At 53.8% G+C, this 15184-nt stretch overlaps 2 protein-coding genes across 3 annotated transcripts; one reads left to right on the top strand and one right to left on the bottom strand.

The window, feature by feature from the left end:
* Window positions 1-266: 266 nt before the first annotated feature.
* Window positions 267-7009, top strand: LOC125521671 (extensin-like). 2 transcript variants are annotated; one of them, XM_048686721.1, is made up of 3 exons: window positions 267-477; window positions 5836-6024; window positions 6311-7009. In XM_048686721.1, exons 2-3 carry the CDS (start codon window positions 5850-5852, stop codon window positions 6874-6876), a joined length of 741 nt encoding a protein of 246 aa, XP_048542678.1. In that variant the 5' UTR covers window positions 267-477; window positions 5836-5849; the 3' UTR covers window positions 6877-7009. The 2 variants fall into 2 exon arrangements, with proteins under 2 accessions (XP_048542678.1, XP_048542679.1); XM_048686722.1 differs by lacking the exon at window positions 267-477 and adding an exon at window positions 5441-5577.
* Window positions 484-5251, bottom strand: LOC125521670 (receptor kinase-like protein Xa21). Its single transcript, XM_048686720.1, has 2 exons — window positions 2087-5251; window positions 484-1987 (listed from the first exon to the last, which is right to left on the bottom strand). Exons 1-2 carry the CDS (start codon window positions 5106-5108, stop codon window positions 1635-1637), a joined length of 3375 nt encoding a protein of 1124 aa, XP_048542677.1. The 5' UTR covers window positions 5109-5251; the 3' UTR covers window positions 484-1634.
* Window positions 7010-15184: the final 8175 nt, after the last annotated feature.

Raw genomic sequence — 15184 nt, 5'->3', positions numbered from 1 at the left:
AAGACATTGCTCAGACTGTTTTTTTTTCAATGTGAAAATCTAGATTCTGGTCTTGCGTTGTTGAACCCGATGACAGCAACACTTGAGTGTCGCTATCTTGTTGAAGACGTTGCTATTGAAGAACCTTATCGTTTGTGTGTGTCATGAGATAGTTAGTGCGGATATAATCATTAATGTAGTTTGTCTCGATGCAGATCTTATCGCCCTTGTTGGAAAAGACGGAGGACCAAATATGTATTTTTCTTTCTTCCTCGTGACCCGTCCGTGACAACAATAGGGCGAAGGCCCGGTGCTGAAAGGACCGCGCTATACGCTGCCCGAGCTTCGACAGCGCAGGACGACGGCGGGGGAGCCTTCAGTCTTGCGAGGATAGGAATAGGATAGGGCCAATGTGTGGCGAGGCCCCAAGCAGCGGCGGCGCCTGCAGGCCCCAGCGGCAGTCGGCACGAAGCAGCGCCGCCGTTCTGCGGCGAACAGGTACACGCGTGTGCTATGTCTATCTGCTTCATCTTCTGCGGGGATTTGGCGAAATCCAATCTGTATCTACTCGGTTCGAGTTACTACTTTGTAGCGGATTTTATTTTTCGTTCGAATTCATGTGCATACTCGAGCTTTGATTCCCATTCGGAGCAAAAATCACTCTTGTAAAAACATTTAACTCAATCTGACTGGACATTAAGCATGCAAATCTGTTGAGCTTTATCCCTCCGATGGTGCTTACAGAGATACTACTACACAACAGACCTAGAGAAAAATTACATGAAATGCTACTGCAGCAAGAGAATATCAGTAATACGTTTGGAAATGCTAGTAACTGAATTCCAAAAGGAAACCACCAATAAGTTTTTTTTGCCTGGGCACCAGTAAGGTAGTTACATCACTTTACTTCTTTGGATGCACTTCTTTCACTGGCTGCCATCCTTCCAAATCTTTGCTTCATCTGGCACGCATGTGTGAGGCCGCGTGCTTGATTCGAAGGATCTCAGTAGAAACTTGTCCCATATCTGACCGGTCTTTTTTTTGGAAGATCCAGCAAATTGCTGGCTGATTGATGATTAGCAGGAAGCAACGGAAGATAAAATGGTGGGGCTCCTAAGATCAAGGGTGAAAAGGAAATGAACTGAAAATAAAGAAAAGTACAGCCCTATTGGCTGCCAGAGAATTAACAATCTCTCATGGAGGTTCCCCAAAAGGGGGCTCAATGCAGTTTGCTCTGGCTGGGCGCCATAGCTCCATTGCTCGTATGATTGCGGTGACAAACTCGTGTGCGGAGGCGATCTTGCCCCTGAAAGTGCACTTGTTCCTTTCCTGCCAAATCTCGCATAGGACCAGCATTTGCATTCATGTGCAGATTCGAGCTTTGATTCCCATTTCGGATCCCAAATCACCTTCTAAAAACATTTAAATCAATCTGATTGGACATTTGAGCCTTAATCCCTTGGATGGTGCTTACAGAGTTACTACTCAATAAAACTAAAAGAAAAATTACATTAAATGCTATTGCAGCAAGAGAATATTACTGTTTGGAAATGCCAGTAACTGAATCCTAAAAGGAAAACACTGTAAGGTAGTTACATCACTTTTCTTCTTTAGATGCGCTTCTGTTGCAAGTTGCCATCTTCCAAATGTTTGCTTCATCTGGCACGCATTTGTGAGGCCGCGTGCTTGATTCTAAGGATCTCAGTAGAAACTTGTCCCATATCTGGCCGGTCTTTTGGTGGTGTCGTGGAGCAAGAGAGGCCGATTGCAATCAGTGGGATAACACAATTCTTCATCAGGTCAGCTGCATTCATGTCATCTTGTAGCATTGTGGGATCAACAACCTCATGAATATTCTTTGTAAATGCTCTATCAACAAATTCATGAAGGCTTATACCATCACTGAATTTATCATCAGTTGGACTGCACCCTGTTATCAGTTGTAACAGAAGCACCCCAAAACTGTAGACATCACCCTTGGTTGATATCTGTTCACTCATGCCGTACTCTGCATTGACATTGCAAACACAATAAAATTAGAGGATAATCATTATTTGTACAACTCTATAAACAGAACTATTTTATTTTGAGAATAAGCTTATCAAACCTGGTGGAATGTATCCTATGGATCCTTTTAGGTGGCAGGCACTTATTGATCTGTCTTGATGTGCATTTGGTGCGCTGAACAAAAATTTTGCTAGGCCAAAGTCGATGACGTATGCAGCCATATCAAGACCCAAAAGAATATTGCTTGGCTTCAAGTCGCAGTGTATAATTGGAGATGCACACTGGTTGTGAAGATAATCCAAAGCAAATGCTACATCCAAGGCTACATTAATCCTTTGGCTTAATGACAGAGTATTTCTTTCACCATGTTCATGATCCGCCGGATGTAGCCACATTTCTAGGTTACCATTTGGCATGTATGGGAACACTAGGGCCTTGAAATCTGCCCCAGTATGATCCACTGAAGAGCATGAAGTAATGATTCTTACAAGATTTCGATGGCGCACATTACGAAGGGCTTCACACTCTGCTATGAAGCTCCTATGTGCTCCATAAATGTCAAGGTCAAAAATCTTGATGGCAACTTGATCTTGAAACTGGAGACTGCCCTTATAAACCCTTCCAAATGATCCAGAACCAATTAAGTTTGCAGAAGAGAATCGATCAGTTGCCCTTACAACGTCTTCATATGATACGTTCTTTATGTGCTCGTTGACATGTTGTAAATGGGGATTGGATTGCATTCTCTTCTTCCGATAAATTACCACAATACATGACAAAATAATTATAGTGACAACAACAATCGGCAACACAATCGCTAGGACCAGAACCAATGACTTGTGTTTTCTTTTCTTGTCAACCAGTGCAGAACAAAGGGACATGCCTCCTGTTGGAATGCTTGTACAGAGATGATAATTTCCTTCAACTGACACTGCACCAGCAATGTCGAAAACACCACCTCTTGGAACTTCACCATGAAAATGGTTGAAGGATAAATTGAGGTACTGGAGGGATTTCAAGGATTTGAGGGGCTCTGGTATTTGTCCGGATAAATTATTCTGAGAAATATCCATATTTTTTAAGCTGGATAATCTGGCAATAGACTGTGGAATGCTTCCTACAAAGAAATTGCTTTGCATGTCAAGATACTCCAGATCCACACACTGGCTGAGAGTTGACGGGACGTTGCCAGACAGCCTGTTATTTGACATGTTCATTTTCTTCAGATGAATGAGGCTACCAACTTCCTCTGGCATTCTTCCCGACAAATAATTGTATGACAAGTCTAACTCTTCAGAGAGTGTAGAGATTTTGAAGATCTTACTTGGTATTGGCCCATCCAGTGAGTTGTGAGCAAGATTGAGTATTTTGAGTCGAGTACATCTTGCTAGACTTGCGGGTATCCTTCCACTAAAGTTGTTGTGATCCAATTCCAGCATACTCAACTGGACGAGATTACCAGTAATATCTGGAATTAGGCCTGAAAGCATGTTCTGTGAAAGGGATAGATCAACCAAACTTTGTAAATTCCCAAGTGTTGCTGGTATATTGCCAGTGAGACTGTTGTTACTCATGTACAAGATGTTGAGGCTCTTAAGGTTACCAATCTCCGATGGTATAGGTCCAGAAATGTTGTTGCTACTTAGCAGCAACCACTGAAGACTATTGGAAAGATTACCGATTGAACTTGGCAGTTTCCCTTGGAGATTGTTGCTATCCAGCATCAGTTTAGTTAACCTAGTACAATGTGAGAGTGAAGAGACAAATCCCCAATCACCTGCCTCTAGGTTGTTGTGTGCCAAATCAAGTTGCTCTAAATTTGGCAATGAACCGAAGAATGGTATGGATCCAGTAAAGCTATTATGATTCAGGTAAAGCATGTATAGGTGGTAAGCTTTGAGGAGGGAGGCTGGGATTGGGCCATCAAAATTGTTCTTTGAGAGCAACAAGGCCTGAATATTCGGGAGCGTGTAGCCTATGTCAAATGGCAATCTTCCGATTAATGAGTTTTCCGATAAGGTAAGAATTCTCAGGGATGACATGTTGAGGAGAGACAGTGGAATTGGCCCAGATAAGTTGTTTACGCTCAAGCTCAGTTTCTGCAGTGTTGGAATGTAGCCTAAGCTCTCTGGGATGCTCCCAACTAACTGATTATCTGTGAGACGAAGATGAACTAGGGAGGAAAGGTTCCCTAATGAGAAAGGTATCCTTCCTGAAAGATGGTTGTTCCTTAAATCAAGATATTTAACAGGGGGGGATGTGGCAGTAACAGGAGGTACTGAACCAACAAAACTGTTCTGTTGGAGGCAAATGGCAATAAGCGACGAGGTGGTGAAGAGAGCCTTGGGGAGTTCTCCAGTAAAATTATTTCCCATGAGTCTAAGTACCTGAAGAGCTGAACTATTTGCCAAGGACTCTGGGATGACCCCTGTGAGAGCATTCCTCCCAAGATCGACGTACGTGAGGACATGGCTGCTGCCCAGAGATGGCGGCATGTTGCCGGTGAGCCCGTTACTAGCGAGAACTAGTATGCGCAGCTCAGGAAGATTTCCAAAAGCAGAAGGGATGCCCCCTTGGAGCTTGTTGTTGCTAAGGTTAATCTCTTGAAGATATTTGCATTGACTAAGGCTAGGTGGAATCTCTCCATGGAGGGAATTGTTCCCCAAACCCAGGACCTGGAGCTGGGAACATGCAGAGAGTTCAGACGGGATGTTACCTTGCAAAGCGTTCATGCTGAGGTTGAGGTCGGCGAGTTGGGTCAGGAGGCCGAGCTCGGACGGTATGCCGCCGTGGAAGCTGTTGTTTGATAGGTGGAGCCTCGCCAGCGAAGTGAGGTTGGCAATGCAAGGCGACATGGAGCCTGATATGCCTTGTGATTCAAGGTCCAGTGCAATGACACGCAATGGCGGCATTGCGCTGCACATGACCCCACGCCAGTCGCAGAATTCCCGGGAAGCGTCACTCCATGAAGCCAAAACTCCGGGTGGTCCGGAGAGCTGGGACTTGAAGCAGAGCAGGGCCTGTCTATCATTTTGGGATTCATCGCAGATGGCTAGTGGCAGGCTGCAAAAGAAGCTGAAGAGGCAAAGGAACCTAGCAAGGCCTGTGAACAAAGATGCCATTGCTGTGACTTGGAGCTACACTGCGTGAGACCAAACGTCGATCTCCTTTGGAAGAAGATGTCTACCCGTGGCGGTGGCGTCTAACTGTAGATTGCAGATTTAAGTAAGCAGTACGCATATGTGCAGTTCTTTCGGGGAAAGAAGAGCATATGCTGGGTGCAGTCAAATCAACATACGTTTCCATGGGAAATGGGACGTTGACATCCATCATCCATGAACGCATGCTCTGCTTTGGGATTGGTACGAGTTGATTTTGCTGGAGCCAGTCGTTGATCTGATCCACTTGTACGTACGAGTTGATTCCTTGCTAGGTACTATGGTATATGGAATCCTCGCAACTGAGACTGGCAGACCTGCGTACGGACTTTGTAGGATATTTGACACTTGAGGGTGTTGATCACGATCCTTTTGCGGCTCGGCTCTGACCTGGAGCACAATAGCTGCCTCAAGTCTTCGCATGGTGGTGGTGGTGGTATGAACGCACGCCTTGTCATTTTTTGTATGTTTTTTTTTCAATTCCATTTGATGGTCAGGCCTCGATGAATGCACATATATAGTAGTACTAGTAGTTAATTTTGTCGGTGGGGAAGGTACCAGGCAAGTGCCTCGCTGAGGCACGACATTTCTGATACTACTATAAATACCCATACAAGCCGCTAATTTAGAGGCACTCACCACAGATCGACTTGCTTCTGAGCTTTGACAGATCGAACTAACTGCCCTGTAGGTAGCCAGTGAGAAATGGCACTTACTCCGGGCTGGTTTCCGTCTCTGCGCTCCCTGGTGTGGCTCATGTCGCACAGAAATCCACATCTGAGCTCTTTCTCCTCTTCCGCCGCCGCCGCCGCCATACAGCCGGCGGCTCCAGGAACTGCCATTCCAGCTGTTCGTGCCGTTCAGCCTCCAGCCGCTCCAGGTACGTAGCTTGCTACTAACCCACTCAATTAGTTACTACTCCTTCCGTTCCTAAATATAAGTCTTTGTAGAGATTTCGCTATGAACTATATACGGATGTATATAGACGCATTTTAGAGTATAGATTCATTCACTTTGTTCCGTATATGGTCCATAGTGAAATCTCTTCAAAAACTTATATTTAGAAACACAGGGAGTAGTATGTAGTATGTACTTTCTGCACGCATGTGCGGGAATTTTTTTTATGTCATTGATACGTGGTAATTGTTACAACTACTCTCTATCAGATTCGAGTTGTAGCCGGTCCGTTGCCCTGGAGCAAAAGGTTCTTCACCCACTTCCATCCAGCACACCTAAAATTCCAATCCACAAGCCTTCTCGTCGTCCCACCAGCGAACACCCTAAGAACATGATTCATCCTAGTAGAGAACCTCAACTTGTAACCAACACGCCGCAGATGCGCAGCCTCGAAAGCCCCACGCACCTGATTCCTGGTGGTTCATGCAGCGCACTTCAGTCTCTGACCGACAAGCGTTTGCCGGCAAAACGTGGTGATTACAAAGATCCCAAAAGCCCCAGGTTTAGCTCTTCCAGCCACTTCCCTGACCAGCCGACTCCTGAACCTATCGGCGAGTCTTTGACGCCCACCCTGCAAGATCCTCCACACTCGGTCCCTGGTGAATCGTGCAGCACACTTCAACCTGTAACCTGCAAGCCTTCGCTGAAAGGAGATCCCGATCACGAAGCCGGCGGCGAAAATTCTGATGTTCAAGTTCCCAGAATTCCAAAGATTAGCCCTATCCCCAAGGATAGCACTTTCCATGATCCGCCGCACCCACCTGCTGACCCATAGTTCCCCAAGGACAAGGGCGAGGTGCGACAACCATGTAATCTCACTACTGTCATACTGTGAGTGATATTTGTAATGTTCATATCAACTTTATCAAATTACAAATAAAGGTGTGCGTTAGATTTTTGGGTTCAAAGGAATGCCAATTATCTTTGTTGTTTTACATTTTAGTTAGTTACCGAAAAAGGCTTTCGCCCCGTTTTATAAATAAAGCAACCACCGAGCACAAAGTCCACAAGGTATCAACCGAAACACACACACACACCCAACGCCACAACGCGAAGGTCCAACACAAACGCACGAAACACAACACACAACACAGGTTCAGCTGTGGGCACATCACAACAAGCCCAACATAGCAACAAGGACATCACAGACAACAAACGGCGGTGGCGCCGAAGACGAAGAGGAGCTAATCTGGCTCAGGCGGTGGTGGGGGAAGCGGCGGAGCCATCCGGAGAGCCATCGCGTGAAGCTGGGTGATGATGAGGTGATGGCCTTTCTCTCCCTGGGACGGCTAAGCGGCCGCCAAAGCTGCAAGTAACCAGACCATTTGAATGAAGCATCAATAGCACGACGAAGAGGGATACGCTGAATCACAAGTTTATTCCTAACAGTCCATAGCGTTCAGGCAAGGACCCCAATGGCCAGCCACCTAATGTGGCGCAACACGGGGGGGGGGGGGGATCGCCCGGAGTTCGGCAAAGAGAGCGGGGAAGTTGGTATGGTCCCAGCTTCCACCCACAATCTCGCGAAAACAGCTTCATAGGAACTGCGCAGACAAGCAGGTGAAGAAGATATGGTTTGAATCTTCTTCAGGCCCACAGAGCGGGCAACGCCCATCACCAGGGCCATTGCGCTTCAGAATCTCAACGCTAGAAGGGAGGCGGCCGCGAATCCATTGCCATAGGAAGATCCTAATCTTCAAGGGGAGGCGAATCTCCCAGATGGATGAAAGAGCCTCATGGCCGAGCGAGGGGGCGATGGCCAGATAGAGAGATTTGGCGGAGAATTGACCGGACGGCTCGAGGCGCCACCTGGCACGGTCATCGTCAGACGTGAGATCCAGCTCATGGAGAGCAATATAGTCGAGCAACTCCTGCCAGTCCGCATTTTCAGCAGGACCAAAAGGCATCCGGAATGCAAGCCGCCCTAAGTCAATAAGGGCGGTCGCCACGGAGATCTGAGGGACAACCGCGATGGAGAACAGGTTCGGAAAGTGGGCCGCCAGGGGCGAGTCACCAGTCCAGCGATCGAACCAGAACAGCGTGGCGGTGCCGGAACCAATCTCGATCGAGGTCCCGATCCGGAGGACAGGGAGGAGCTGAATGATGGATTGCCAGAACTGGGAGCCCCCAGATCGCTGACAGAAGGCAAGAGGCTGGCCTCGGAGGTATTTCTGCTGAATAATGCGTAGCCACAGGCCACCATCTCCGTTGCTAATCCGCCAGAGCCACCGAGTCAGAAGGGCAATATTCATGCGTTTGGAGGACATGATCCCAAGGCCGCCCTGGTCGCGAGGTTTGCAGATCTCCGACCACCCGACCATGTGATATTTTTGCTTATCACCCTCACCGGCCCAGAAGAAGCGCCCCTGAACGGTGGCAATCTCGTGATGAAGAGTCTCCGGAAGGTTGTAGAAGCTCATGGTGAATAATAGGAGGCTGGAGAGGGATGAGTTAATGAGCACCTTACGGGCCGCTTTCGAGAGCCACCGACCCTGCCAGGGCTCGATCCGGTGTTGGAGCTTTCCCACCGTGGGGCGCAGCTCGGCCACCGTAAGCCTGGCGTCACTAAAGGGTATCCCCAGATAAGTCGTGGGGAAGCACCCAAGCTGGCAGTTAAGCCGATTCGCTATGCTCTGTCGCTCGTCTTGGGCGTAGCCCATGACCATAACCTCACTCTTGTCGAAGTTGATCCTAAGGCCGGACATTCGCTGGAAGCACAATAAGAGGAACTTGAGGTTCGAGATATCACTCTCAAAGCCCTCCACCATGATAATGGTGTCATCTGCATATTGGAGGAGGGAGATCCCGTTGCCTCCAACAAGCTGCGAGACAATCCCCTTAATGTGTCCCGCCGCCTTGGCCTTATCGAGAATGGCCGCCGGCGCATCGACAACTATGTTGAACAAGAATGGGGAGAAGGGGTCGCCCTGGCGGACCCCACAGAACGTGGGGAAGAACGGGCCGATCTCCCCATTAATGTTCACCGCGCCCGAAGAGACCATCTGCATTATTCTGGTCACCCACCTATCGTCGAAGCCCTTTTGAAGCAAACATTCCTGAAGGAAGGTCCAGCTGACCGTGTCATAAGCCTTGTGGAAGTCCAGTTTCAGGAAGACTGAGGTGTTTGGAGTGCACCTCATGGAGAGCTTCGTGGAATACTAGGACTCCATCAAGGATATAGCGGCCCTGGATGAAGACCGACTGATCAGGGTGAGTGATCCGGTCAGCTATAGGGGCCACCCTAGTGGCGTACCCCTTGGCGAGGATGCGGAAGATGACGATAATCACCGTAATCGACCGAAATTGCCGGATGTCCGAGGCTCCCGTCACCTTAGGGATGAGAGTGATTACCCCATAATTCAGCCGACCGAGGTCAATGGTCCCAGCCATGAAATCGTCGAATAGGGCCATCACCTCAGGTTTGATCACCTCCTAGAAGGTTTGGAAGAACTTCACTGGGAGGCCATCTGGGCCTGGAGCCGAGGAGGGGTTCATGCCCTTAATAGCCGCCCAAACTTCCACCTCCGATAACGGGGCCGTGAGGGTCGCGTTATCCGCAGGCGAGACGCAGTAGTGGGCAGGCCAAATATCTTGCGCAAGGGCAAGACCTCCCCGAGGGGAGGCAGAGAATAGGTCTCTGTAGAAGCCATCCACATGTGCCCGGATGTCCTCCGGCCGCTGAAGGAGGGTCGGACCATCCCACAGGAGGGGGATGGAATTGCAGCGCCCACGACCATTAGCAATAGCCTGGAAGTAGGCGGTATTAGCGTCCCCCTTGAGGACCCAATTCTGCGTACCTCGCAAGCGCCAGTAGGCCTCCTCGTCAGTGTAGATGACCGTGAGCTGATCTTCCAAGTCGTATCTGAGCATCCATTCATCTGCCGAAAGACCATCAATGTCAGCCCGCAGGTCGAGGGCCTGGATGCCCTCAAGAAGAGCCTTCTTCCGCTCACGAATTTCCCGACCCACGTTTGCACCCCACCCTTTCATAAATTGCCGCGACCGCTTGGTGCAGAAATGCCAAGAATCGACGGCCGACAGGGTCCTATGGGGGGCGTCCCACGCCTCCCGCCACCTGGCGATCATCGCGGTGGTGAAGCCTGGTTGACGCAACCAGAAGGTCTCAAAACGAAAGCGTGGCGGCAGAGGGGGGCGCTCATTCTCCGAACAGAAGAGAAGGGGAACGTGGTCGGAACCAATCCGCGTAATCACCCGCAGCGATGCTAGGGGACATCGAATGTCCCACTCAGGGGAGGCGAAAACTCGATCGAGGACCGAGCGAGTCGGATCAACTTGGCGGTTAGTCCAAGTGAACCTGGCCCCGACACGATCAAGTTCCCGCAACCCCATATCAGCGATGCAATCATTGAATAATTGCATCCGAGGAAAGTTCACTAGATTATTGCTCTTGTCTTCTTCTGTTCGGATGAGGTTGAAATCGCCGCCCACTACAACCGGAAACTGGGCCGACGCAACCTTCCTCTGGAGCTCAGCGAGGAAAGTCTCTGACCTGCGGTGGTCGGCCAGACCATAAACCGCAATGATCACCCATTTAAAATTTAAGGACCTTTCAAAGACCTCCATGCTAACAAAGAACTCGCCCCGGTCCATGCCCCCAACCTGAAGGGTGGCATCCTTCACACCTAGAAGGATGCCACCCGAGTGACCCGTACTCCCACTAGAAGGGAGCCAGTGCCAGGCGAACAGGTCGGAGCTCAGATGCTCAAGTTCCGACAGGGAGAATTCAGCACGCATTGTTTCTTGAATGGCTACAATGTCGATTCGCTCGGTTCGCATGTACTCAATGAGTTGGCGGCGCCGACCATCTTGACCGAAACTGCGGATGTTCTAGAATAAGGCTTGCATCACGCAACCATCGGGGGGCTGCTTGACCCCAAGACACGTGAGGCGCTCTGGGCGGCGGTACGGGAGCGAGTGCGGCCCCGGATCTCAGCCGGGGCGACTGACACGCGGGGAGGGGCGCTCGGGGCGGTCCCGAGCGACGCTCCCGCGGCGGGAGGAGGGCATGCACGGGCCTCGGCGAGCCGACCATCAAGGATCTCCCGTGCACGGATGGCTTCTATCTGGACTAGCGGGGGGGGGGGGGCAACCTCCCCACGGAACACTATGGCCGAGTCCGCTGCCACCTTAGCGAGGTGGCCAAGCGGAGCCGACTCCAAAGCAGAAAAGGAGCATGTAGTAGAGGTTGTCGGGATGATCATGGTACCTGACTCGAGGTTCCGGGCAGTGGCCCGGAGGGCGGCCAGCTCGGAGATAGGAAGGACCGAGCCACCCGTCGGCCTGGCCGCCTCAATCCGAGCACTACGGCGTGAAGAGGACACCGGGGTCGAGGTCGAACAACCCCTCCTGTAGTAGGCCGCAGTCCGAGGGGGTGGGGGAGGACCAGCCACCGGAGTGGTCACCACCACCGCCAGGTCCACGGAAGCAGAGCTCGAAGGCGCCAGGAGAGGAGCAGGGGTCGTCACGCAGGGAACGCCAGGGGAGGGAGGTGGGTCCGCAGGAGCGTCATCCACCACGGGCGGATGGGCCGGCCGAGCCGGAGAGCCAGGCGTGATCTCCGGAGGCATCGGAAGCCAGGGCCGAGACCCCTAGCGGCGCCAACTGGAGATCGGGCACGGGGAGGGGGGTCGGGTCGAGCAGCGCTGGGTCGGCCCTGGCTGGAGAGAAGGCGAAGATGCCGAGGGAGATGTCGTCGGGGGAGCGGGGTGAAGAGGCCGGAAAGACATGGAGGCTAGCATCAGAGGCGTCGAGGCCGTCATCGGGGGCCGGGGGGCGCCGCGTGGGTACAACCCGCCCCACCCCCACCCCTGGCGGCCGGCACAGGCGGCTGGTCATGGTGGGGGCTGTCCTCGAAGTCGTCGTCGTCGTCCGAGCCAGAGGGGTGGCCGTGGCGAGGGTCGCGGTCGCTGCGATGGCCAACAGTGCCACCCCCATCTGGGTCGCCCCCAGGAAGCTATCGTCAATGCGAGGGCGGCCAATGTGGTTGGGGGCTCGGGGGAGATGCGGAGGTCGAAGCCCTGGTCGTTGAAGAACACTCGGATGGTGGCACGGAGCTTGGAGGAGTCGAGAGAGTTGACCTTAACCCGGACCTCCTCCTTGCGGAGGGAGAGCTCGTCGACCACCAACACCTTGCCGAGGATGCGAGACATGTTCCGGATGACCCGCTTGGAGCGGGCGATGTCCGGGAGGCCACCAATGAGGATCCAGGACGTGTCCAAGACCGCGACCGCCAAGGGATCCCGCACCGGCATGGAGATGTCCACCACTAACTTGTAGAGAGCTAGGGTGATGTCTCCGCTGCGGGTGTCGTACTCGTGGCTGACCGCGTCTGGGAAGACGACCGAGAACTGGCCTCCAGAGAGTAATGTGACTTGCCAATCCCAGGTGCAGAGATAGAGGTGGTTGAGCTCGGCCTCAATCATCTCCGGCGAGGCCACCCCATCCTTCACGGTAACAATGGCCAGGAGCGACGGTGAGGGGGCGGGGATGTCAGGCACCTCGATGTGGAAGTAGCCGAGGCCCTCAATCTCGTTCCCGTACATCATCAACTCCTCCGCCACCGGACGGTCAGGGCAAAGGAAGGCGGGGTGGTCCGGGTCCGAGCATAGGTAGCAGCACTGAGGGCGAGTACATGCCACCTGGGACTGGTCGGAGAGGCCGCAGTTGAAGCACTTGACGAGGTCGCAGGAGCGATCGTCGGGGAGGAGGGCGGTCGTAGTTGAGGCGGCGAGATCTCGGGCTGCGCCGTTGGCCAGGGCAGTGCCGTTTGCGCGCCCAAGACCATGCTTCTTCTTGCGCTTGCCATCGGGCCAGCCCCGTCCCACCCCATTGCCGGCCGGGGGAAGATTCGGCTCACCCCGAGGTGGCTGGTAGTGGAAAACCGCGGCGGCAGCGGGAGGGGGGGCCTGCTGCCCATGGGAGCGGCCAGGGGAGCGAGAGCGGCCGCCCTGGGCCAGGGAGCGGCTGGCATCCCGACGGCACGGAGAGGAAGGCGTCCAGCGTCGAGCATCACGCCGGTCTGCGGCTGGGGGAGGCGAGCGGGAGCGGGAGCGGCCACGGCGGTCCGCGCGAGGAGGAGATCAGCGAGAGGGAGAGCGGCGGTCGTCGTTGGCGGGGGACCGGCGATTGCCGCGGGAGGAGAGCTGACGGCGGAGCTTAGACTCATGGCGAACCGCGTTAGGGGATGGGCGGGAGGAGTCGCGCCGCTCCTCTGCACGGGAGGGTTCAGGGCGGCGGTCGTCGGCCCGTCGCTTGGGGCGCGTCCTAGCGTCGTGCCACTCGCGGGTCATGGGGGCCGGGCGACGGGGGAGGGAGCGGGGTGTTGGCGGTGGGGGTCGGGAGAATGAGGGTTAGAGCACGGGAGGAATGGGATGGGGGCGAGGGAAGCCTGCAGGCAGCCGAATAGGCCTGATGGCCGGGCAGGCCGGCCCACCAGGACCGCATCTAAAGCTGGGCCCGGAAGCGGAGCTGCTAGCACAGGCCCATGGCCTAAATCCAGACCCAACACTAGGGTGGCCCATGACAGGGCGTCCCAGCCAGCGAGACGGGGCAGCAGCGATTAGGGTTTCCCCTAGTGGTGCGGTCGCCGCCGGTGCAGGGGCTCCAGTGTCCATGGGGCGACGACAAGGGTGGCTGGGCGAAAAACGGAGCGAGGAGGTGCCAAAAGCCGCGATGAACGGCTAAAACGGCGAGTTGCGGGCGACCATCGGCGTAGATGACGCCGCCGGGAAGGAGGCAGGCCGGGAACCAGAGGAAGCTGCCGCCGAGCGCCATGAGGACCGGGCCTGACCCAGATCAGACCGCCCCGCGACGCCCCACGCTGGAGCGCGGCGGCGGCGAGCGGTACGCGACCCAAGGTCGGCCCTTTGGCCAGGCGTCGGGAGGAGGAGGAGCGAAACCGGCCGGCAAGCATGGGGGGACTCCCCGACACGGCGCGTCAACCAGCGTCGGGCACAGCACAGTCCGGCGAGCGGCATCGACTCCCCGGCGGGGGCGGCAGAAGACGGGGCGGGCGGCCCAGCGGCCAGCGTCCGCGAGACGTCGGGAGGCGGGGGGAGGGGGGCAGAGGTGCCCGGAGCAGCGCAGGGCGGCGGAGGCGATGGCGCCGACGAGCCAGCCGCGGTCGGCGCGGCATCGACGGGGTCGCTAGAGGAGAGCACCAGAGCCATCCATTGTTATTATTTTTTAAAAAAAGAATTAGTTAGTTTCCAGCCTTACATTGGTTTTCTTTTTGAGGAGTGGCAAAAGACAACTTTACATTGTAGGTTAGTTGTTTATTACATGTACTAGAGGATGGGGTGCCACCTGGTGGCGCCTCTTGAAGTAGGCCTATGCGCTTCGAGCTTGGTTATGCATATAGTTCGGCCATGGACGTTCGCCTCCTCCCGAGTCGCCCCCGTGTGGCGGCCGGGAGGCTCCCAGATCCCGTCGCCCGGCCTTCCCTTCTCCTCCTCCCTCTCCGCTGCCCGAGGGCGCGGCAGGGCGAAGCCTTGTTGTCGCCGGTGGCGGCGGGGACTCGGGGCCCTCCCGCTCGTGAGGGGTTGGCGCGGGCCGGCGCCCCAGGCCGGAGTGTGGCGTGCGGTCAGGCGTCACGGCGGGGGGTGACGGCGCTCCGGCGATCCCATACCTCCATGGCAGGCGCCTTCAAGCACTACAAAAAAAACACATCCATGAAATTTTGTGCCGAACGAAAAAAATTTATGTCATACATATGACACTTCTATGACGACAATTGTGACAAAACCCAGTATCATCATAGATGTGGTGAGCTCCTTCTTCTATGACAAAAAATCATGACAGAAAATGGGCTTTTCGTCCTGGGCGGGCCGGAGACGCAGCTGCATGACATTCTTTGGGTCGTCCATAACGGAAAAAACCGTGGTAGAAGGGAGGGCGAGGAAAATTTCGGGGAGTTCCCGGTTACGGTGGGAGGTCGGGGGCCGAGCGATGGACGTTTCTCTCGTACACGTACACACGTGTGTGCGAAGCGTTGGCTCTAACTGAACCCGAGCGAGGCGTTGGGCTCTAACTGAATCCGAGCGATTGCACTGCAGGCTACGCGT

Source organism: Triticum urartu, chromosome 7, assembly GCF_003073215.2.
Source record: "Triticum urartu cultivar G1812 chromosome 7, Tu2.1, whole genome shotgun sequence".
Classification (NCBI taxonomy): Eukaryota; Viridiplantae; Streptophyta; class Magnoliopsida; order Poales; family Poaceae; genus Triticum; species Triticum urartu.
Note: the sequence above shows the minus strand (reverse complement) of the source record. Positions and strands in the feature narration are given on the sequence as shown.